The sequence below is a fragment of the Macrobrachium nipponense genome, chromosome 22, assembly GCF_015104395.2.
Source record: "Macrobrachium nipponense isolate FS-2020 chromosome 22, ASM1510439v2, whole genome shotgun sequence".
NCBI lineage: Eukaryota > Metazoa > Arthropoda > Malacostraca > Decapoda > Palaemonidae > Macrobrachium > Macrobrachium nipponense.
Genome location: NC_087213.1, coordinates 23,425,384 through 23,450,993, shown reverse-complemented (window position 1 = coordinate 23,450,993; position 25,610 = coordinate 23,425,384). Strand labels below are relative to the sequence as shown.

At 48.2% G+C, this 25,610-nt stretch overlaps 1 protein-coding gene across 3 annotated transcripts in view; it reads left to right on the top strand.

Annotated features, from left to right (window-relative positions):
• LOC135198546 (toll-interacting protein-like) overlaps positions 1-25,610 on the top strand; it is a 41,710-nt gene that overhangs the window by 9,356 nt on the left and 6,744 nt on the right. For all 3 annotated transcript variants that reach the window (XM_064226230.1, XM_064226229.1, XM_064226228.1), the window contains 4 exons: positions 22,099-22,247; positions 22,927-23,044; positions 24,759-24,845; positions 25,436-25,591. In XM_064226230.1, coding sequence (XP_064082300.1) covers positions 22,099-22,247; positions 22,927-23,044; positions 24,759-24,845; positions 25,436-25,591 — 510 coding nt within the window. The remainder of the gene's footprint in view (positions 1-22,098; positions 22,248-22,926; positions 23,045-24,758; positions 24,846-25,435; positions 25,592-25,610) is intronic.

Below are 25,610 nucleotides of genomic sequence, written 5' to 3'. Positions count from 1 at the left end.
GTCGAAACGAGGAGGGAAACGCTATTGGGGACGGCGTTCCCCTCACCTGCTGCCGGAATTGGTGGGGGGGTGCCTGGCGAGCCATTGGGCGACTTGGCAGCGCTACGGCGCCGAGAACTGGATAGTAGACGCTTCCTTCGGGAGGGGTAATCTACTACCCTTCGAGTCTCGGCCCCCCTCATCTCCAAACCGGTCCATCTACAGACCTATGTCCGGGGATCAGCAAAGGACAACGCTCTTCGACGGAGGAATCAAGACCATGCTGGCGCAAACGAGCTGTAGAAACGTGGAGGACCACATCACCGGGCTTTTACAGCCGCCTCTTACCTAGTGGAGAAGGCAGCGGGGGGCTGGCGTCCGGTGATAGACCTCTCTCCCCTGAAACCGCTTCGTTCGCACGACGCGGTTCACGATGGAGTCGGCACGCTCGGTGCTCGACTCGATCAGGGGGAACGATTTCATGCTTTTCAGTGGACTTGGAAGGACGCGTATTTTCAAATACCCATCCATCAGTCCTCCAGAAAGTACCTCCGCTTCATCTTCGACGGGACGGTGTACCAATTCATGGGCACTTTGTTTCGGTCTCTCAACCGCCCCACAGGTGTTTCACGCGAGTGTTCACTCTGGTGTCAGCTTGGGCTCATTCGCACGGGATACGTCCTTCTGAGGTATCTCGACGATTGGGCTAGTCCTGGCGAGCTCCCACCGCTCGCAGTTTGCTACAGGACAGAGATCGACTCCTCAGTTTTGTCGCGATCTGGGGGATCGTGATAAACTACGAGAAGTCCGATCTCGAACCCAAGCAGAAGATGAAGTACCTGGGTATGCTGATAGACACTGGTAGCAGGGCAGGTCTTTCCCGCAGACTTGCGTATCAGCAAATTCAGGGAGGCAGCCGGCCGGTTCCTGTCTCGGCAGGAACAGGCAGCACAGCAATGGCAAGTCGTGATTGGCCATCTGTCGTCACTCGAAAGTTAGTCCCTCACGGGCGTCTTTCACCTGCGGTCTCTCCAGTGGTAGGCTAAGGGAGAGTTGGTCTCAGGCCAAGGATTCCTCCTTACTTTCCCGTGGCTATCACGGACAAGGTGAGGCAGGACCTAGCCTGGTGGCTCGACGACAAGAACCTCTTAAGAGGAGTGCCTATACGCACCTCCCCCCCCGGAGATGCTTCGTTTCTCAGACGCATCGACCGAGGATGGGGCGCACACCTGGAGGAGTTTGCTGACTGCAGGTGTGTGGGACCATCACGAAAAGCCACCTTCACATCAATGTCCTGGAACTCAAGGCGGCGTTCAACGCTCTCCGAGAGTTTCAGGACCGCTTGGTTGGGACACTCAGTGGTGGTTGATGTGCGGACAACACCACAGTAGTGGCATATGTCAACAAGCAGGGGGGGCTAGTGTTCTCTTCCGCTCCATCAGTTGACGGTGCAGGTGCACGAGTGGGCCACGGCTCACTCGATAGAGCTGTCAGCACGCATACATTCCAGGCAAGAGGAATAAAAAGTAGTAGCAGCACAAGCTCAGCCGTCGGGATCAGGTGATAGGGAGGCCGAATGAGGTCTCACACCAAGACGTGGCGGAAAGGCCTCTTCAACCTGTGGGGGCGACCGGTCGAGAACCTGTTCGCCACCCGGCACAACAGAAAACTTCAGGTTTTCTTTTTTCAGCTGTGCCGGACCCATGGGCAGCTGCAGAGGAAACGCTCTCCAACACCCCTGGGACAACCTCTTCGCCTACGCCTTTCCTCCCTTCTGTCTGATTCGGAAAGTGATCAGTCGAGCGCTCCCACACTCCCAATCTCAGAATGATCCTGGTGGCTCCCAAACGGCCTCAAGCCGTTTGGTATCCGGACCTGCTGGCTCTTCTTGCGGACGCACCGAGAGAGCTACCCAATTGGCACAACCTTCTAGCCCAGCCCACGTAGAACGGTACCACCAAGCAGTCCAGTCCCTTCAACTTCACGGCTGGCTGTTATCCACATCTCTTGCGAACGAGAGGCTTTTCTCGTAGCTGCAGCAACAGAGATGGCTGGACACGTCCGACAGTCCTCTGCAGCTGTTGTACCAGGGGAAGTGGGGCCGTCTTCTGTGGTTGGTTGTCGTAGACAGGGTCTGTCTCCTCCTCAGAGCCACTCTTCAGCAGGTAGCGGATTTCCTCGTGGTTCTTTGCCGAGAGAAGCTCCTCTCAGTACCCACATTAAAGGATATAGAGCCGCCCCGCTCTCGTCCTAAAAACTGAGGGGACTGGACATCTCGAATTCGTTCGAGATCTCCTTGCTAATGAGGAGCTTCGAAAGGTCTTGCCCACCAGGGAACTCAGGCCCCCTGCGTGGGATGTGACTCTCGTCCTTAGGAGTTTGGACTCGAAGACCCTTCGAGCCACTCCGAGAGTCGTCAGACAGGGATCTGAACCTCAAGACCCTCTTCTTGCTGGCCCTGGCATCGGCGAAGAGAGTAGGGGAACTACATGGTCTTCTTATGATGTTAAACACCCAGAGGCTGGGGATCTGTGACGCTCGATTTCGTCCCGAACTTCGTAGCCAAGACTCAGAATCCGTCGATCCCTGAACGACAGGTTCGAGTCTTTCACGATCCCCTCCCTTCTGGACTTCACCGATAACGATGCAGATGAGATGCTGCTTTGTCCTGTGAGGGCGCTACGGCGCTATCTGAAGAAGAAATCGACACCTCAGGCCTGAGTGTCGACGCCTCTTCGTTAGCACTGGGGTTTACCAAGAAAGAAGTTTCCAAGAACACGCTTTCTTTCTGGCTGCGTGAGGTGATCAGGAGAGCGTACGAGGCTGATGGTAGCGACGACATCCGTACGCTCCGACCGAGAGCCCACGAAGTCAGAGGTATCGGACCCTCCTTAGCGTTCCGTAAGAACTTCTCCGTGGCGCAGGTCCTGAAGGCAGGTGTCTGGGCCAACCAGACCACCTTCACGTCCTTCTACCTTCGGATATTGCCCACAAGTCCTTGGATACTTTTTCCTTGGGACCTGTGGTGGCTGCTCAACACGTTGTGTAAGCTTACCCAGCACCCGAGCAGGCAGAACAGCATCGATTCCTGGTATGACTGGAGAATGAATGTGCGAATGAGAGAGTGACTGGCTTCTCTTCACCATCTTTCTCTACCTCTACCTGTGGGCAGAGGGATACGGTCGTTACCACGCTGGAAGGAAGTCAGATGCAGGTAAGCTACTCAACCGAGCTCCATCCTATCTCTTTAACTAGAGATAGGAGTGTATATCCACCACTTTCTCCAACAAGGGGGAGAAAGTGGATGCCTACATGAGACAAACCCATTGCTTTATATTTGCTCATGTAAAGGAAAAAGTTCTTACAATGCTAGTACGAAGAGATACGCTTGCCTCTCTCTTAGTACTCGGCCCAGAGGTCTGACCATTGATCTGCGGTGCACACCCCGATCAATCGGACAGAGGCTTGGATCCCTCCCTCGCTCTTACGACCAGGGAGGCATTCCAGGATGGACGAACACCAGTCTGTTCATCAAAAGACTCAGATTCCTCCCACCAAGAAGTGAGTCTTCCTATTGTTAAAGGACCGATGGTTTGTATTACGTATCGGAACAAATGACAATTTGTCGAAAATTGCATTTTTCCTAACTATACAAACCTGAGGTCCTTTACATATAGTCCCTCCTCATGCCACCCCTCACTCTGCGTATTTTGCATGGGCCAAAAGCAAAAGTGATTTGTTTACCTCCCAGTCGCGCGGCGCGCGACGATCGGACAAGCAGTTAACTACCGTTCTCCCCTTGTTCGAAGCTTACGACCGTTCCAGCTGCCGCTAGCTACTTCCTATTGTTAAAGGACCTCAGGTTTGTATAGTTAGGAAAAATGCAATTTTCGACAAATTGTCATATCAACTAATTCTCCGTTCAATGCATATTGACTTACGATATTCAGTATGGAGAGAAATCGAATAAAATTAACTACAGTTAGCCTAGTGTTCACGATGATATATTGTATGCATATTCAGTAGCCTAGCCTAAAGTATTCGCAGTACAACATATCGATAGTTATTTTTATATTGGGTAACGCTGTAGGCTCAAGGCATTCTGACTTCTGATAATTCAGTACAGGTGTAATTGAAAACGAATGAGAATCCGATCGGAGGATAATTAATATGAATGTAATCGAACAGAATGAAGATCGGATTCTGTCCGACTAAAGCATTATAATTGTATTATATGTATCATCATATTAGCGTAGTATAAACACTTAACTCGGCAGTCATTCACGCTGGAATCAGCGGATGACGAATACGGGTTTGCGTCGCCGTATCCATCTCATTCTCTCCTGATTGCCTAAAATGACTAACGTAACAACACTCTCACTTATGCCAAGTTTGTACAAACGTCTTGAAGGAGACGTGTGTTCAACTATGTTGACATTTAACATAGTCAATGAGGTATCTATCTTGGGGCATATAATCAGATGGCAGATATAAGGAATTCGTATGTATGACGTCTTCATACGTTTAACCGACTATTGCCGTCAGTAATTAATTGCGCTTATGTCAATTTACAGTTACAAATTATTACCAGTCGTATTATCAAATTACAATGACAACTGAAATTAATATTAGGCCTAATAAAGTTAATTTAATTACCTTTAAATATTATTTTATTACTTTTCAATTAAATTACAATTACACTAGCTTGTCGTCAAACAGCACTATTGTAAGGAGGTGTGGCTTAGACAGACAAGTATGCCGGCTAGTCTGTTTTTTTTTTTTTTTTTTTTTTTTTTTTTTTTTCCTTGGCTCCAGATTCAACCATATCACTTGGTCTCGGCTAATGTTTTTGTCCCTAGTTAGTATATTAATGAATATCTGGATACTTAACTTATGGAACGAAGTCATACTGTTCGTCTTACGATGTAATTCAAGTCCAAAATTTGACTGATACGTCTCATTGGAAGCTAGTTTTTCCATCGGGTTAGATGGCGTTAAATTTAGGATTCCGTTCGTTTTTCACTCGTTTTCATAGGTATTACGAACCTTACACTTTATATACTTTATTAATCCTTTGTCTGTGTAAAAAAAAAAAAACAACAACAGTAATGAGCTCTTTCATGCTATTAGTTTTCTTTTACCACGGCTGCGTTTGAATTCATACAAAAGCTCGGGACTTCTGTCCAGGTTGCTGATGCACGTAATTTGCCTTATTAGCTTCAGCTGCATTTATAACATGAATACAGTAATTACCGTCGCACGTGGATGAATACAATAATGGATGTTGCTATCGGATTCGATTACTGTCATACGCTGATCAATACAATAAAGTGATGTTGTTATAGGAGTCGATCGCATTAACAACAAGTTCTCGTTCGGTTGTTCATAGCTGTACGAGTTATACGAGTATATTATCGTTAAGATAATACCCTTTTAACTTAGAAGAGGGTGCAATTTACGGAGGTGGAGTGTTAGACGATTGAATCTCTCTCTCTCTCTCTCTCTCTCCTCTCTCTCTCTCTCTCTCTCTCTCTCTCTCTCTCTCTCTCTCTCTCTTACTTCCCTGATTTTATATTCTCTCTTTATCTTAGACGATTGTATTCTCTCTCTCTCTCTCTCTCTCTCCTCTCTCTCTACTTTCTGATTTCATATTCTCTCATCCTATTTTCCACGCTCTCCTCACTGGACTCATTGTGCAACAGAGGTTTTTCTTCCTGTCACACCTTTTCAACTTTGTCAATTTCCCTTCAGCGCTGACTGACCTCATAGGGTCCCAATACTCGGCCTTTGGCCTAAATTCTATTTTTTAAACCAACAATCTTGCTGTCTGAGTTAGTATTAGAGTAGGGAGCGAATATTAGGAATATGTATAAGGTATTCATATGATATATCACGAGAGGATTTTAAGTATTAGGACAGATAGGAAAGAACATGTCTGAGTCTATCTGAGGGTATTCTTCCAAGTGCCAACAGGCAGAGTACAGACAGGCAGGTGGTACAACACTACAAGAGAGGACATCACTACGATCGACGACACCGTCGCAGACGCACCGATGGACATGGTTGTCTCCTCCGTACATGAGAGGCCTAAGGCCACATGGGAGGTCTTCAGTTTCCCTCCATACATGAGAGGCCGAGAGCCACATGGGAGGTCTTCAGATTCCCTCCATATATGAGAGGCCGAGAGCCACATGGGAGGTCTTCAGATTCCCTCCATACATGAGAGGCCGAGCCCACATGGGAGGTCTTCAGTTTTTCCTCTACTCAGGTGAGGCGGCATAGCCAGCTGAGAGGAAACAGGTTTGTATCCCTCCCGCACTCAATGAGTTTTGACCTTAGGGTAGAGGTGCAGGGAGTTTTTCCCTCCACATATGGGAGGCCTAGAAGGCCACACATGGGAGATTAGTTTGGACGAGTGACAAATGAACTTGAGACTGACCCGCGTACTCAATTATATTGACATGACAATGGTACAGTGGAGGGCCGAGTAGATTTGATTCCCCACCTCCAAATTAATGTTGTTAATCGGGCTTATTCAGGTGTTCAGGGGGGTGTATTGCAATATGAAGTTTTTATTGTAAAACTAATATTGTAATACTACCTGAACACCTGAATGATTCCCACCCTCCTCCCCTCTCATACAGAGTTATTGAGTTATGATTGACGTGAGAGGGCAGGGTGTGACCGGCCCGTGAGGCAGGGCTATCAGCGGTGGCTGGTAACTAGGTAACGAGGGTGTTTGCCAGGAGATTGGCAACACTGATCGTTTATTTGTTCATGAACTTACTTACCCAGCAGATATATATATAGCTGTATTTCTCCGAAGTCCGACAGAATTTCAAAACTCCCGGCTCACGCAGTGGTCGGCCAGGTGGTTAGTACCCATTCCCGCCGCTGGGAGGCGGGTGTCAGGAACCATTCCCATTTTCTATCCAGAATTTTTTCTGTCGCCGGTGTTGATAACAACTGTTTTCAACACCTCCGTCTAGGATTTCGAAACTTCTCTGTTACTTGAGTATCCTGTTTGTTTTTGGTTATCGAACGTGGATTGTGACTAGGCTTACGCTGATAGTGGATTGGATTTGATTTGGTTTGTTTTTTCCTGTAACTAAGATGTCTGGGACTAGTTTATCTAGCACCAGAGTGTGTTAGGTAGGTTGGAAGTAAGTGAGGCTACCGAAAGGTTCGGTAGACACACACAATATGAATAATTGTAGAGGACTACGTGTGTTATAAATGACCGTTGTAAGGAGTGTGAATGTCTGTCTGATTCGGTTGGAAGGCTTATGAATCCTATAGTGCGGAAATGGAGCGTGATAGGATACGGAGATCTTCCTCAGGAGTGTATCAGTCAGTAGAAGTAAGGGTAGTAAGGTTTCTCCTACTATACATTCAGTAGTTGGTACACCTAAAAATCTGTGGTGCCTTCGGGCCCTGAAAAGTTGTGCCTTCGGGCCCTAAAAAATCAGTAGAAGACAGCCCTGCCCTTTCTACGATTCTGAATCAATACGTAACCTAGAATCTAAAGTGCTCGCTTTGGAGGGTAGAAGCATTATTAGCGAACAAAAGTGCAGTGAAAGTGACCCCCCAGTGGTTGTGGAGGGGGCGTCATCGGCCCTATAATGCTCTAGGCCTGGACTCTGTCGAACTTCCAAGCCCAGGAAGACGGACATGTCGAAAGCCGCAGGAGGGTTACGGGGAACCCCCACCGATCTTGGCGTCCCTTCGGCAGAACCTGTAGACGATCCCCAGGCTGCCAAAGAGGTGTGCGAGTGCGCGTATCCTCCGCGAGTGCTTTTCGTCCTCGGAGGCGTCCTCCCTAACAGGAGTTTGGAGCATGAGAAGACGCTCGCGTCCTCTGAGAGAGCTATGACGTTTAAATGTCGCACAGGCGTCTTATCGTCAGTAGTCGCTCAGAGGAGGACGCAGAGTCTCTTTGCGCTGCTTCTTCGTTACGGGCTTCGCCTCGAGACTTGGATTACTCTCCACACAAAAAAAGATCGAAGACTCAAGGTGTCGCACAGGCGGCCAGAGTCTTCGATCGCAGAAGAAGAGGCTTCACGTCCTTTTTCCCCTGTTGGTTTGCGGTCTTCACCGGAGAGTTTTGCTGCTTGGACTCCTCAAAGGAGAATTATGATGTCATCTGACGAGGACGCCTTGGAGCGGCCTAGTCGTTCTAAGAAGCAGAATAGAACGGGTCCTGTAAGAAGGGATTAGGGCTTCCACCCCTCGCCCTCGCCTTCTCATAGGATCAGTTTTTCTCCTGCAAAAGAATCTTCTACAAAGAGTGTTATCAGGTCGATGCAACAACAACTTGCTTCGTTGCTGGCTGAGAGAGAATCAGAAATGCGTCCGAGAAGAAAAGATAATAGATTACCGATTAAAAGATCTAAGAGGTCTCCCGCACGGGTGGACCGATCGTCTCTTTCGCCTGTGAGTACTCAATCTAGATTTCGTACGTCTCACCTGCAGTTGGAGAAAGGGCATGAAAAACTTCCTGCGAGGACCTTCGCCAGACTCTCGAGCTCGCTTTATACAAGAACGGACGATCCTATGATTACGAACGAGGCCGTATACAGTCTGAGAAACTCGACGCTCCTAGTTCGGATTGGAAGGAGCGGAGTGTTCACAGGGAAACCTGTTTAGACAAGCGGTACGCTCGGACAGACGTCGAGCGTGAGGCTCACCTGGACGCCAGGCGTGGCGCTCGGATGGATGCCGAGCGTGACGCTCACCTGGACGCCAAGCGGGACGCTCGGCTGAGCGACGAGCGTGACGCTCACCTGGACGCCAAGCGGGGCGCTCGGCTGGACGCCAAGCGTGACGCTCGGCTGGACGCCAAGCTTGACGCTCGGACGGATACCAAGCGAGACGTTCAAACGGACGCTTTGTTGCATATCCATCAGGTATCACAGCAAGGTATTAGTATGGAACCTCAACTGCAATCGGCTTTCGAAGGGACTCCCATCGAGAGAATGAGCAAGGAATTTTGTACCTCTTTATCTGAATCTTTAGATATAATATTCAGAATGCTCCATGCACGTCAAAAAAACAACGATCTTCATTAAAGCTCGGAGTGAAAGGGACTTGTACCACCAGCTTCGGGAGTCCCCTTGGTCACTCCTATAGATGAGGAAGGATTAAGTAATATTTCAGAAGAAACGGAAGAGGATCAACCAGCTGTGGCAGATTCATCCGATTATCAAGTTTTGGTTCGATTGCTTCGGGATTCATTTGGAGAAGAGTTTCAACCCGCAGCACCTCGGTCGCCTCCTTCTCAGTTTTCGTTGTCAAAAACAAATAAGACTCCGGGATTTGTTAAAATGACAAAGTCTCTTTCAACTAAGAGAGCTTTTAAGAAGGTGCAAGATTGGATGAAGTCTAGAAAGGCTCAAGGAAAGTTTTCCTTTGCCCAGTTTCCTCCTTCAAGACTTGGTGGCAAGCTGGGATCTGGTATGATACAGGTGAGGATGTCGGTTAAGAGCTCCCGCATCGGCTCAAGGTGACTTTTCCATCTGGTTGACGCACCAAGAAGGTCTCTTCCTTTCGTCCAGCTAAAATAACATGACACCGGCGGAGATAGACCACCATCTGAAAGGTCTCTTTTTTTTTTCGGACAATTGAAGTATTTTAATTTCTTAGACTGGTGTTTGGGGCTGCTTGACACTAAGTCTCGTAGTCAAGACTCCAATTAGCTTGGGGGAGCTATCCAGTGTTCTCGCTTGTATGGATAAGGCCGTCAGAGATGGTTCAGAGAATTGGCTTCACATTTTTTGTGCAGGGCTCCTGAAAAAGAGAGCTATCTACTGTAATTTACTACCAAAGCAGTGTCTCCAAACACAGAAGGCAGAAGTTGCTTTTCGCCCTCTTTCTGACCATCTCTTCCCCCAGGCTATGATTAAAGATGTAGCTGGAAGTCTACAGGAAAAGCTACTCAGGATCTCTTAGCACAATCTTCTAGACGTCCTGCGATTCCTTCGACTTCAACACGAACCCAGTTTTCTAAGAAAATAAAGCCTTTCGAGGTGGAGCATCCTCTAGACCTTCTCCTAGAGGAAGAGGACTCTCTAGAGGCAGAGCTCAGTCTAAGTCCAGGAGGTAAAAAATGAGGAGGAAGTCCTTCAGTCGCCAGTAGGTGCCAGGCTTCATTTATTTGCAGAAGCTTGGAAGAAGATAGAGGCAGACAGCTGGTCGCTCAACGTCATCGAGCGAGGATACAAAATACCTTTCCTGAAGCCTCCTCCATTGTGCGCAACACCTATAGATCTATCACCCTCGTACCAGGGAGAAAAACAACAGATCTTGTACGATCTGATAGAACAAATGCTCGAGAAGAAAGCAATAGAACAAGTCGAGGACATTCAGTCCCCGGGTTTCTACAACAGGTTATTCCTGGTGCCGAAACAGTCGGGAGGCTGGCGGCCAGTTTTAGATGTGAGCAGTCTAAACCTTTTTATAGAGAGACAGACGTTCAAGATGGAGACACCTCAGTCAGTGCTTGCGGCCTTAAGACAAAACGACTGGATGGTATCACTGGACCTGCAAGACGCATATTTCCACGTCCCGATACATCCCCGATCGAAGAAATATCTGCGTTTTGTCATGAAGGGAAGAGTCTTCCAATTCAGAGCTCTTTGCTTCGGTCTGAGTACGGCACCAATGATTTTCACAATTCTAATGAAGAATGTGGCGAGGCGGCTTCATCTTGCAAACATAAGGATCTCTCTATATCTAGACGACTGGCTTATTCGAGCATCGTCGAAAGAAAGGTGTCTGAAGGACCTTCAATCAACCTTAACTCTAGCAAAGTCCCTGGGACTTCTAGTGAATTTCGAAAAGTCGCAGCTGATCCCCACACAGTCCATCGTGTATCTGGGGATTCAGATGGATTCAGTGGCTTTTCGAGCTTTTCCGTCCCAGGGACGGCAACAGCAAGGATTAGAAAAAATATCAGTCTTCTTAAGGAAAGAATCATGCTCTGTGAGGAATGGATGAGTCTGCTGGGCACCATTTCCTCGCGGAGAAGTTTGTTTCCTTGGGGAGACTACATCTCAGACCTCTCCAGTTTTTCCTGAAGGAGAATTGGGAGGACAAAGAAAATTTGGAGACAATTTTGAGGATCCCAAAGGAGGTAAAGGATCACCTAAAGTGGTGGCTCGATCCTGTGAAGCTTTCGGAAGAACTTCCCTCAAACTTCAGAGCCCCGACCTAGTGTTGTTCTCCGACGCGTCCACCACCGGGTGGGGAGCTACACTAGGGAGGGAGGAAGTGTCAGGCACCTGGAGAGGGGAACAGGTGTTCTGGCACATAAATCTCAAAGAACTGGCGGCCATATACTTGGCACTCCAGTTTTTCAAAGAAAAAGTCTCAAACAAGATAGTGCAGATAAATTCAGACAATACCACAGCTCTGTCATACATAAAAAAGCAAGGAGGGACTCACTCGCGATCATTGTTCAACCTAGCAAGAGAGATCTTGTTATGGGCGAGAACTCAGAAAGTAACGATTCTAACGAGGTTCGTTGCAGGCGTGGGAGAACGTCCGGGCAGATCTCCTCAGTCGGCAGGGTCACTGCTGCGACCGAGTGGACTCTGCATCAGATGTGTGTCGAGAGCTGTGGAAGTTATGGGGCGTCCTCTAGTGGACGTCTTTGCGACAGCGAGAACAAAGAGGCTTCCGTTGTATTGCTCCCCGTGCTCGACCCGGGAGCAGTAGCAATAGATGCACTTCTTGGGACTGGACAGAGATGGATCTTTACGCATTTCCCCCGTCAAGATTCTGGGAGAAGTGATGAAAAAGTTTGCAATGTCAGAAGGGACGAGATGACGTTAATCGCTCCTTACTGGCCAGCAAAGGAGTGGTTCACAGAGGTCATGACCTATGTAGTGGACTTCCCGAGGACATTGCCCATGAGGACAGATCTACTCAAACAGCCCCACTTCGAGAGATACCGACCGGAAACCTCCCCGCTCTGAGTCTGACTGCATTCAGACTATCAAAAAGTTGGTCAGAGCGAGGGGTTTTTCTAGACCGGTTTGCAAAAGCAATCGCCAATGCGAGAAGAGCTTCCACGCTTGGAGTCTATCAATCGAAGTGGGCTTCGTTTAGGAGCTGGTGCAGAAGAACACGCATTTCCTCTACCACGACCTCTGTGAGCCAAATAGCGGACTTTTTGCTCTACTGAGAAACGACCTAAAGCTTGCAGTCTCAACAATCAAAGGCTACAGAAGTATGTTATCTGTAGTCTTTAGACATAGATGGAATTGATTTGGCAATAATAAGGATATCCACGATCTTTTAAGGTCTTTCGAGACTATAAAGATTCCTCAACCTAAGTTACCATCATGGAATTTGGATGTAGTACTTAAATTCCTAATGTCAAATCGGTTTGAAACCCTTCAGAACGCCTCTTTAAGGGATCTTACTAAGAAAACTATTTTCCTAAACGACTCTGGCGACGGCGAAGAGAGTTAGTGAAATTCAAGCCTTTAGCAAGCATATTGGTTTTAGGGGACATAATGCTGTTTGCTCATTAAGTCCTACGTTTCTAGCGAAAAATGAAAATCCGTCTAACCCTTGGCCCAAAGTTTTGAGATCAAGGGTATGGCGGAAATCATTGGACACGAACCAGAGAGAGTCCTGTGCCCTGTCAGGGCTCTCAAGATTTATTTACAAGAACGAAGGAATGTCGAGGTCCTTCGAGCAACTTATGGTGTTCGGTCAGAAGACCAGATTTGCCGATGTCGAAGAATGCTCTGGCATTCTTCTTGAGAGACACCATTAGACAGGCGCATTCATCTTGCGAAGACAGTGATGTTAAGCTGTTGAAAGTGAATGCCCATGAAGTGAGAGCTATATCTACCTCGGTAGCTTTCCAAAAGAATATGGCACTCAATGACATTCTGAGTGCCACCTTTTGGCGCAGCAACTCGGTGTTCGCTTCACACTACCTGCGGGATGTGAAGACGACATACGAAAACTGCTATGCGCTTGGACCATACGTCGCAGCAGACACTTTGTTGGGGGCTGGAAGTAGCACTCATCCTACCCTGTAGGAAATGGGTGAGTGAGTTTTTTTTTTTTTTATGGATTGTTTTATGGTTGTAAGGTCGTCCGCATGAGCCGGACTTCCTTTCCTTTAGCCTAAGTGATGTGGTATGAAAATTGTTAGGCTGGTCAGGTGGTGAATTTTTACTTCGTTGCCCTCACGGTATGGTCAAAATGGTCTAGTCACATTGTGGTCACGCTCCCGTTGACAGATCATCTAGAACTCACCAGCTATATAGGTCACTACCTTGCTGGAGACTCTAGTAAAGCAGTAGCAGACTTGGTGACAGTAATCACGAAGTCAGCTATGCTAACAGGTAAGGAACCAAGATGTATCAATCTGCATATAATATGTTTCCAAAAATCCTTTTCTGTCTCTCCCTACCTCCAAGGTGGGATTCAGCTATATATATATCTGCTGGGTAAGTTTCATGAACAAAATGATATTGTTTAAGATACAATAAAGTTTGTTCATACTTACCTGGCAGATATATATAATCAAAGTACCCACCCACCCACCTCCCCGCAGGAGACAGTGGAATAGAAAATTCTGAATAGAAAATGGGAATGGTTCCTGACACCCGCCTCCCAGCGGCGGGAATGGGTACTAACCACCTGGCCGACCCACTGCGTGAGCCGGAGTTTTGAAATTCTGTCGGACTTCGGAGAAATACAGCTATATATATTCTGCCAGGTAAGTATGAACAAACTTTATTGTATCTTAACAATATCATTTTTAACCAAAGATTTGGTAAATTTTAATAAATGATGGTTCGGGCTGGTAAGTGACCAGGGCTTATTCAGGTGTTCAGGTAGGTATTACAATATTAGTTTTACAATAGAAACTTCATATTTTCAGTGCCCTTGATGATATGATGCACAGAAAACTCGATTTGATTCATTTTTTCCTTGTTTCTTTCTTCTTTAGACTTATTGTTACTGAATTTGCTTCAGTTTTATTTCCCTTGTAGATTCCTCACATCCCTTGACGACTTGAAGGCTTAAAAGTACTGTGCCCATTTAATTTGGAGAACTCACTGTATCTTGGAACTGACACTTTAACAAGTTCTTTATGTCCATACCTATGAATATGAACCCCATGTAATAGTTTACAGTATTACTGTGGAAGGAAGGGAATGGGTGCTGTACAGTATATTTTGTTTGAGTATATGTAAGGAAGTATGATGGTCAACTTAGCATTGCACATTCCCACTTGGATAACTGTTTGCGCCCAACCTCCTGTTTAACAGTTGCTTACTTTGTTGATCTATTATGGTAGTGCTGTGTAGATCATGTTGGGTTAATGTGTGCTCCTGTGTATTCAGTCATCCTCTTGGATACCATCATGTGCTACTCAGGTCTAATATCTTATGTATTCTTACCTTTTATTTGTGTTGTTGAATGTAATAAGTGTACATATGTACAAAATACCAAATCTCTTATTACAAAGAGAAATATTATTTTGTTCCGACACGGCATACAAACCTTCGGTCCTTTTACAATAGGAAGGTACTAGCGGCAGCTGGATAGGTCGTAAGCTTCGAACAAGGGGTTCGGTAGTTAACTGCTTGTCCGACAGGCGCGCGCGCGCGACTGGGAGGTAAAACAAATCTCTTTTGCTTTCGGCCTCACAGTGGATGGACGTGTGTGTTCGCTCTCTGCCCGCTGCTCGTCGTTTGCTTTCTAAGTTTGGTTGTAATTGTGTATGAAAGAGTATTGTAAGTACAATTATTCTCTCTTTACATATTAATTACGGCTCAGTGAATAATGATGGAACTCCTCGCCTCGCTACCCAAGGAGACTTTGCCCGGGTATCGAAGGGCGCAAATGCGGGAAGTTTAGATCATTCCGGAGATTGACCCTCATATTTTGTGTGCTCGGTGTCGGGGGCGCGCAATGCACCCGGGCCGAGCCCTGTGATGTGTGTAATGACTGGTCGGAGGCGCAGTGGACTTTGTATGAGGGCAGGAAGAAGCGAAGGCCTGCAAAGGAGTCGTCGGAAAGCTCTCCCGCGACTCCTTTGGTGACGGACATCTCGTCTTCTTTCCTGCCGCCCCGCTCAACTTCACGTATCGCGCCTTCCCCTTCGGGGGGGGTGTCTAGGTCCTTCTCCTCTCCTGACGTGTCGAGTGTGGAGGAGGCGCTAGATACCCTGACGTAGAGTGTTGTATTCTGGGTCCTCTATCCGCTCGTCTTCGCGCGAGCGGTAGAGGATCCTCCTAATCACCCGACTTTTGCCTCCTCAGGTGCGGTTGCCGTGAAGGATGACCTCGGACAGGTGTGGGCATCGTTGGGACTGCAGGGCGTGCCGAGTGTCCAGGGGCTGCTCTATCATCTCGCTGGCTCCGTGGCGGTTACTCATGCAACGGTCACAAACCACCACCACGACCCTGACAACACCCGGCTACGCGTCACCTCCTCACCTGGTGTACACCCAGCACGCGGTCTCTGTGACACCACAACATCGGTGCAGGGCCAGTCGCCGTAACTCGGGGGAGTGTGATGCCGCCACCTGGGTTTGCCGTACTGCCACGACCGGACTTCATGTGCCCGAAGAGCTCGCCCCTGGACCTCCCACCGGTGCCGATTGACGTCTGTGCCGCTGTTCGACCATCTGTACCGCCCACACAGCCTGCCGTACCTGCCGTGACCACCGCTGCTGTTCCTGTTCCTGCTCCTGCCGTCTCGACTGCCGTTCCTGTGATGCTCGCACCTGCTGATGTGTTCCTGTTCCTGGACGCCGCTGCTCCCGATGCTGGTCTGTTCGGACAGGTACGTCCGGGCCCTGTTGCTTCGGCAACAGCAGCCCCGGCTCCGTCCTGGATGACAGATCTGACGTCGGTCCTGAGGAGGTTGACGAAGAAGAAGAAGAAGAGGAGGAAGGTGTCGTCGTCGTCTTCATCGTCTTCTTCGTCGTCGTCGTCGTCTGCCGCCTCTTCCCCTTCTTCTTCTAAGGCTCCCCGCCTAAGAAGAAGAAGAAGGTCGCCTCCCCCCCCCCTAAGAAGTCTCCTTCGGGAGCTTCTAAGGGCCCGTCTCGCTCTGGTGAGACGGGGGTTCTTCCGCTGGTCGCCCTGCTCCTTCGGGAGCAGGACCCGTCTCTTCTCCCGCAAGGAAGAAGACTACGGGGACCAGAGGGGTGCCGGCTAACACCGGCACTTCCTCACCTGCTGTTAGTGGTTCGGCCACCACAGCAGCAGGATCCGGCTCGGCCGCTCGTTCGGAGAGAGGTACCGAGTGTACGGTCGCCTACCAGCGACCGTGCAGCCAGGAACCAGACCTCTGAGTCGCTCAGCGTCAGGTTCACGGCACGGAGCGGAAGACTGGTGACAGCCGCTCACGCGACTCTCACCAGACCAGCTCTCGCTCTCACGGCGAGCGGCTGGCTACACCCGGGCGGACGTGACGGTCCATGACCGGCCACGGGCTGAGGCTGGGAAGAGGTCCCCCGTTCGCCGGCACCAGCCACGGCTGGTACCAGCGAACTGACGCACCGTGAGGATACGCACCGGTCTCACCGTGACAGTGGAGCTCGCCGGTCGCCTGACCGTCGCTCTCACAGAGAGCGATCGGGTACGGCGACCAGCACCAGCTCCTCTGACACACGAGAACGGGGCCGCTGTTCTCGGTCCAAGCCGTTCTCCACAGCGAGACGGCTCGACTAGGTCTGCAGCTCGATCGCCACGCGGGTTGGCGATCGCCTGCAGTCCTCCAAGCCCGCTGGTTCTGCCAGTGAGCGAGGAGAGAGCGTCAGGTCTGCCTCTCCCATACCTTCAACCTCCTCGGGTTACACCGGGAGGGGCGAGGTATTGAGGAGTGATCGTGAGGGGTGCGCCCCTCAGGATCCCGCCACGTCGTCGTACGTACCAGGCTCGGTTCTCGGACAGCCAGGTCGTACGACAGGTGGTTGGAGGAGACCGAGAGGGGGATGTCGATGCTCCTCTCCTTGAGGGAGGAGGGTCTCGGGAGGTACTCCTGTTCGAGGGACTGGACGGTCCGACTCCACAGGATGCTATCAGCGCCGAGATCCAGAGGAACTTTGCCGAGGTTATTGCGCTGATTCGTCAGCACAACGACTCGGGGAAGGATCGCCGCTCCCACCATCCGAGCCCACGTCCCGGCTCGAGTCGTTTCTGGGGCCCGAAGAGGGAACCCAGACCGACGGTGGGTTTGCCGCATTCCGAGCTTGCGGACTCAGTGCTGGACCAGGTTGAATCGCTTGTCTCCGGACAAGACGGTTCGCTCAAGTCTGGCAGGTCGAGCAAGCTGCTTCCACCTCCTCTACTACGACAGCGGCGGTTTTACGTGCCATCTGAAGACCGATGCCGCCCAAACAGGTGAACCCGGAGTTAGCTAGGCTGACTCCGGGTGTGTCTCTGCAACAGCTCCTGTCCGAGAACCTGTGGTTCTCGCAGCAAGAGGCACTCGGCCTGGAATCTACCGCCATGGCAGCTTTCCAGGCCGTCTCCTGGCTAGATCTGTGGTCCCTCACAGTATCTAAGGTCGCAGCCAAACTCCGGGGGAATTTCTCCCGAGGATGACTCGGCCTTCAGGAGACTTTGCCAGTCTGGGGGAAGAGCCATCTCTTCCTTGCCCACCAGACGGTGAACCTGTGGCCAACCTGGTTCTCCGACGAAGGGACGCTGTCCTTACTCGGGTTTCCAGGGCGGCCGGGCGTGAGGCGGCGTTGGGGCTTCGAAACGGACCTCTACGGAGTTCCACGTCTCTCTTCCCAGGAGAGATGGTGGGACGCTGCGGTGGACAGACGGCGCACTGAGGACAGTGGACCGTCTGGTTCACCAGGGCAGTCTCGAAGGCTTCTGGGCAGCCTCGGACTGCGGCCAAGTCTAAGAGCTCGGCTAGCGCTTCCTCGGCTGCTAAGACGGTTGCTGCGTCGAAGCCCGAGGAATGACTCTGTCTTCTTCGACTTCTAGCAAGGGGGGCCGTAACAGCCCTCCTCCCAGCCCTCCTCATCCCGTGGAGGCTCTGGGAAGAAGTCGAAGGAAAGGAAAGGGGGGAAACGCTAGGGACGGCGTTCCCCCTCACCTGCTGCCGGAAGTGGGGGGGTGCCTGGCCAGCCATTGGGCAACTTTGGCAGCGCTACGGCGCCGAGACCTGGATTGTAGATGTCCTTCGGGAGGGATATCTATTACCCTTCGAATCTCGGCCACCCCTCACCTCCAACCCGGTCCAACAGCAGTCGTACGTTCCAGGGTCATCGAAGGACGTAGCACTCAGACAGGAGATCAAGACCATGCTGAGCAAGAGAGCTGTAGAGATCGTCACGGATCAGTTCACCGGGCTTTTACAGTCGACTCTTCCTGGTGGAAAAGTCTACGGGAGGGTGGCTGGCGCCCGGTGATAGATCTCTCTCCCCTGAACCGGTTTGTTTGCCAGACCCGGTTCACGATGGAGACGGCACGCTCAGTGCTCGACTCCATCAGGAGACGATTCATGCTTTCAGTGGACTTGAAGGATGCGTATTTTCAAATACCATTCATCAGTCCTCCAGAAAGTACCTCCGCTTCATCCTCGACGGGACGGTGTACCAGTTCAGGGCACTGTGCTTCGGTCTCTCAACCGCCCCACAGGTGTTCACGCGAGTGTTCACTCTGGTGTCTGCTTGGGCCCATTCGCACGGGATACGTCTGATGAGGTATCTCGACGATTGGTTAGTCCTGGCGAGCTCCCGCTCGCAGTTGCTACAGGACAGGGATCGACTGCTCGAGTTCTGTCGCGATCTGGGGATCGTGTGAACTTCGAGAAGTCCGATCTCGAGCCCAAGCAGAGGATGAAGTACCTGGGTATGCTGATCGACACGGTAGCAGGGCGAGTCTTCCCCGCAGACTCGCGGATCAGCAGATTCAGGGAGGCAGCCAACCAGTTCCTGTCTCGGCAGGAACAGGTAGCTCAGCGATGGCAAGTCGTGATCGGACACCTGTCGTCACTCGAGAAGTTAGTCCCTCACGGGCGTCTTCACCTGCGGTCTCTTCAGTGGAGGCTAAAGGAGAGTTGGTCACAGGCGACGGATCCCCCAAGCTTTCCAGTGTCTCTGACACAGGAGGTGAGGCAGGACCTAGCCTGGTGGCTCGACGACAGGAACCTCTTAAGGAGGAGTGCCTCTGCGCACTCCCCCCCCCCCCGGACATGCAGCTGTTCTCAGACGCATCGACCGAGGGATGGGGCGCACACCTGGAGGAGTTGCTGACTTCAGGAGTGTGGGACGAGAACGACAAGCACCTTCACATCAATGTTCTGGAACTCAAGGCAGCGTTCCTCGCTCTCCAAGAGTTTCAGGGACCGCTTGATGGACACTCAGTGGTGTTGATGTGCGACAAACACCACGGTGGTGGCTTACGTCAACAAACAGGGGGGCCTAGTGTCTCTCCGTTGTACCAGTTGACTCGGCAGGTGCACGAGTGGGCTCAGGCACACTCAATAGAGCTGTCGGCACGCTACATTCCAGGGGGAAGAGAATGTAGTAGCAGACACGCTCAGCCGTCGGGATCAGGTGATAGGGACCGAATGGTCTCTACACCAGGACGTGGCGGAAAGGCTCTTCGACCTGTGGGGGCGACCAGTCGTGGATCTGTTCGCCACCGGCACAACAGGAAGCTCCAGGTGTTCTTCTCGGCCGTGCCGGACCCATGGGCAGCTGCAGAGGACGCTCTTCAACACCCGTGGGACAACCTCTTCGCCTATGCCTTTCCTTTCCCCGTTCAGCCTGATTCGCAAGGTGATCAGTCGAGCGCTGGTCACCCCGAATCTCAGGATGATCCTGGTGGCTCCCAAATGGCCACAGGCCATTTGGTATCCGGACCTGCTGGCTCTTCTCGCAGGAGAAACCGAGAGAGATTCCCCCTTGGCACAACCTTCTCGCCCAGCCCACACGTCGAGCGGTACCACCGAGCAGTCCAGTCCCACCCTACGTCTTCACGGCTGGCTGTTATCCACCATCTCTTGCGAACGAGAGGCTTTTCTCGTAGCGCAGCAACAGAGATGGCTGGGAACGTCCGTCAGTCCTCTGCAGCTGTGTACCAGGGGAAGTGGGCCGTCTTCTGTGGTTGGTGTCGTAGACGGGGTCTATCTCCTCTCAGAGCCACTCTTCAGCAGGTAGCGGATTTCCTCGTTTTTCTTCGCCGAGAGAAGCTCCTCTCAGTCCCCACAGTTAAAGGATACAGAGCCGCCGCCTTGGCGCTCGTCCTGAAAAACTGAGGGGGTTGGACATCTCGAACTCGTTCGAGATCTCCTTGCTTATGAGGAGCTTCGAAAGGTCTTGCCACCCAGGGAACTCAGGCCCTCTGCGTGGGACGAACTTCTCGTCCTTAGGAGTCTGACTCGAACACCGTTCGAGCCACTCCGAGAGTCGTCAGACAGGGATCTGACCCTCAAGACCCTCTTCTTGCTGGCCCTGGCATCGGCGAAGAGAGTAGGGGAACTTCATGGTCTTTCCTATGATGTACGGACACTCCAGGGGATGGGGATCCGTGACGCTCGATTTCGTCCCGAACTTCGTTGCGAAGACTCAGAAACCTTCAGTCCCTGATGACAGGTTCGAGTCATTCACGATTCCCTCCCTATTGGACTTCACGATAATGATGCGGATGAGATGCTGCTTTGTCCTGTGAGGGCGCTACGGCGCTATCTGAAGAGAACTCGACACCTCAGGCCTGAGTGTCGACGCCTCTTTCGTTAGCACCGGGTCACCAAGAAAGAAGTATCCAAGAACACTCTTTCTTTCTGGCTGCGTGAGGTCATCAGGAGGGCGTATGAGGCTGATGGTAGTGACGACATCCGTACGTCCCGTCCGAGAGCTCACGAAGTCAGAAGTATGGCCCCTCGTTGGCGTTTCGCAAGAACTTCTCCGTGGCGCAGGTCCTGAAGGCAGGGGTCTGGTCTAACCAGACTACCTTTACGTCTTCTACCTTCGGGATATTGCCCACAGGTCCTTGGATACCGTTCCTTGGGACCCGTGGTGGCTGCTCAACAAGTTGTGTAGCTAACCCAGACCCTCGCAGGCTGAACAGCATCGAGTCCTGGTGTGACTGTGTGGATGGATGTGTGAGTGAGTGAGTGACTGGCTCTCTCTTCCCGTCTTTTCCTTCCCCTCTACCTGCGGGCAGAGGGCCATGTCGTCACTACGCTGGATGAGGACGAGATGCAGGTGAGCTATATGACAGAGCCCCATCCTATCCCTTTCACTAGGGATAGGAGCAGAATATCCACCACTTCCTTCTACAAGGGGGGGAAGTGGGATGCCTACAAGAGTCAAACCCATGACTTTATATTTGCTCCTGTACAGGAACAAGTTCTTGCATTGCTGGTACGAAGAGATACGCATGCCTCTCTCTTAGTACTCGGTCCAGAGGTCTGACCATTGATCCTGCGGTGCACACCCCGATCAATCGGACAGAGGCTTGGATCCCTCCCTCGCTCTTATGACCAGGGAGGCTTCCAAGGTTGGGCGAACACCAGTCTGTTCACAAAAGACTCAGATTCCACCCACAAGAAGTGAGGTCTTCCTATTGTAAAAGGACCGAAGCGGTTTGTATGCCGTGTCGGAACAAATGACAATTTGTCCAAAATTGCATTTTTCCTAACTATACAAACCTGAGGTCCTTTTACACATAGCCCCACCTCATGCCACCCCTCACTCTGCAGTTTTTGCTTGGCCAAAGCAAAAGTGATTTGTTACCTCCCAGTCGCGCTGCGCGCGCGCCTGTCGGACAAGCAGTTAACTACCGAACCCCTTGTTCGAAAGCTTACGACCTATCCAGCTGCCGCTAGTACCTTCCTATTGTAAAAGGACCTCAGGTTTGTATAGTTAGGAAAAATGCAATTTTGGACAAATTGTCAATTTATTTATAAAGCGTTTCCAAAGCTACCAAGAAGTGCTTGAAAAGAATTTTGTTGTGGAATGTGGTGCCAGCAGTATCACACAGACACCTCCAGATCTACTAAGACTGTAATTGGGAGATGTTATGTTATTAATAAGAATTAGTAGTTTTGTGTAGTAAAGGAAGTTCTTTTGTCAATTTTAGGATATAATAATCTACACTGTTGTATAATCTTCAGGTCTCTGTTGTGTCTGCAGTTCTGAACAAAAATTATGGAATGACACGAATGGACCCTTATGTTCGCATGAGAATAGGACATAATGTCTATGAAACTCAGACTGATGTTAATGGAGCAAAAAATCCACGCTGGAATAAAACTTTTCAAGTGTAAGTAAATATAGAAAGTTTCAACTAAATTATGCAGTATTCATGAAATTTAAGAGCCCACTTGTATGATTTGGATGTTTCATGATGACCAGTTGCTAAGGGAAATATTTCATGTAGAAATAAAAGTAACACTCTAAATGATCCTAACCCAGCAACCCTAGCCAATATTAACATGTTTTATTTTTACATGAAAAGGGTTGAGTTATCTTATTTCATGTAGCCACAGAAGATTACATTATGAAGAAGTTTAATAATAAAAAGCAGATAGGTACATAAGTCTTGAGATCAATTTATTGTTAGTGGCATATTTAGCTGGCGTTATTATCGTTCATGAAAGCCGCATGAACCAAAGAAATGCAAAATGAAACTTGATTTTCATTGGAGTTTTAGCCAAAAATGCTTTAGATCTGTGTGTGTCAAGCTAACCATATCTTTTATGACTTAATTATTTTGATCTCAATAAAGAAATAAAACTGCTTTCATTTTTAGAAAATGGAATTGTTTTCATCTGTACAAGTCTTTGACCTGCAAATTAAGTATCAAGGGCAAGCATAGTTTTCCCAATTTAGCTGGCTTACTACCATGAAAGAGGCTGACTGGAATTCCTGTTTAGAAAGTGGATAGTTTACTTATTCAGTTTCTGTGTTTGATTTAATTTCTTCATAATTTGTATTTCCAGGTATCAGATGCCAAAAGGGGTAAATAATATGAGAATTGAAATATATGATGAAAGGACACTTACTGATGATGAATTGATTGCATGGACTTCAATTCAGATTCCTGAAGCTATATATCAGGTACAGAAGCTTTTCATGATGCTTTGTTTTTACTTTACTTTGGATGAGTTTACTCTTGTTAAGTTAGACACTACTTCATTATAAACTATTAAATTTTGTAATTTATATGATTTAAGAGTTTCTCTTGTATTTTTTTATATTAACTTTATAATTATGTTCATTATTTTATCCCATAAAGTTGCAATTAGTTATAAATAGAATATGATTAACAATAAAGTTTCATACTGCAACAATTTACTCAACAAAGTTTAGGCATTAATTATGAGGTACAAACTATTTTTTGACAAATGCATTTCTTAGCCAGTTTTGGTTAATTAAACCAATCCCAGAACTCAGTCTACCCTATTAAGAGTAGCAGTTAACTGAAGTCAAAGGTGACACATTGATAAAACTTGGGAACTTTGAGGATGTCAGTTGTGAGGCAGTGTTCCAGTGTGTTGGTGACATTATACTAACAACAAGGCCTAGCTGCCATGCACCTCAGCTGCTGACATATTGTAGTCAGGCCTTTTATGAATGGCTTTCAGAATGTAACTGGTTCTACTCCTCTCAATAAACTTATCACATTGTCCCTAAGAGAAGAATTTACAACACTGTCTGAAATAGCAGGCAGTTAGTAGTGAGAAAAACGATCACTGGGTCACCTTCAGTGACAGTTTTTCATCTGAGGATGGTGAGGGCCTCCTTGTATCTTAGGCAGTGATGATTGATGTCACTGGCCAGGATTTTAGTGTTCCTTACAATCTGCTGACATTTTGGGCACCTCTGCACTGTTCCTGTGTGAAGTTCTGGTGGACTGCCACTTCATGCCAGTGGATGGAACCCTCTTGGAGAGGCTAACCATAATCATACCAAAGTAGGAATGGTAGCATCCATTCTCAGGGTACGATATTTGGTAAACTTCTCTCCTCTTTTGCTAGTGATGGACTGTTCCTCTTGACAGCCAGCCAAAAAAGGCCTAAAATTTCTGTAAACCTACTTGTGGGTATAATATGACTTGATAGTACATCTGGCATCATTTGTTTTTGCAAATTGTAGAGAACTACTGAAAAGGCAAGGAATAAATTAACTTTGGACAGCTGCTTTATAATATATCTGATGCTACAGAGAAACTTACATGAGAGATTAAGAAACTGAAATGATAATAATAGTAATCCTATGGAACTTCCAGTATTTTGTGTATTTATTTTTGTACTAATTTCTGTATTTCTCATCTCAGATGATTATGATATCAGTATCATCTGAAAAGGCACTAAAACTGAAAGCAGCCTTGGTATCTGTTATGCACCTGCTTTTATTAATTTTATCTCATTTTCACTACTTATTCATGTAGAAGGTGACATGTATAATTTAATTGTATTATTTGGTGCAAGTGAGTTCAACAAAGTCATAAACCACTACCTGGTCCTCATTTTTCATAGCATTTTTGCCAACTTTACCCCTTTTTCTGTCTGTGTTTACTTTGTATGTATATGGTTGTGTCTAAATTAATTACATTTATATTGTCCTTTCCCTCTCCTTTTATTCTTCTCTATATTTCTGTTTATAATTTTGCATCTAATATGTTAATTACTTATTTTACTGATGTATGAATGGATGTATGTGTATGTTCCAGAATGATAATACATACAGTATTATCTATTTATGTTTTGAACAGAATCAAGATTGACTTCAATTCGTACACTTAACTTTAATTAGTGTACTATTGTTTCAGGGCGAAGTTGTTGATGAATGGTACAGTCTTACTGGCAAGCTTGGTGATGGACTAGAGGGGACAATTAATGTCGTATTATCCTACTCTGTAAGTCGTGGTTGGTTTTTCCCATTAAGGGTCTGTCAGTGTTGAAATGATATGTCACTAACTTAGGGTTTACTGTATGCATATGATTTCTGTATTTTTATTGTTATTTGCTATTTGCTCATAAAAGCATAGAATATATTATGGTGATATGTGTCCGTGTTCATATTTCATTCTCTATAAAAAGTACTGAATATATGTTCTTTATAGAATTTTTTTTTTTTCAAATTCTGAAACTTTCAGCTGTCTAGTTACAGATATTTTACAAAGATGTAATGTGTTTTTTTAAAATATGATTTCTATTTTATTCTTTTGTGAGCACAAACCCTTCTGGACAACTCTTGATAGTTAATTTTTAACTGGGTGTTATAGCTAGATTTTCTTTTAAAGCTAACTAAAAGTAAGATCTGTGGCTATTTTGAATGTTAGCATTGTTTATTATGATCATAAAATGCAGACCCATGTTTACATTAATGTTAAGGATCAAATTTATAATACAGTATACAGCACTAAGAATTTTTGTTTAATGCTCAAGCACTCCTGTTAATCTGGAGAAGTTTCTTGGCTAGTCAAATAATTGATTTTTTTTTCAGACTGCTCCAGCTCCTGTGGCTCCTGTTGTTATGATGCATAACATGTATCCCTGTTCAGGGTTTGCTTCAGTGCCTGTTTATACCATGCCACCACCTCAGCAACCACAAAGCACCTCACCTCAGCCTCGACCCATATCAGAAGAAGATCTGAAGCAGGTAGGAGTTGTCTGTTTTA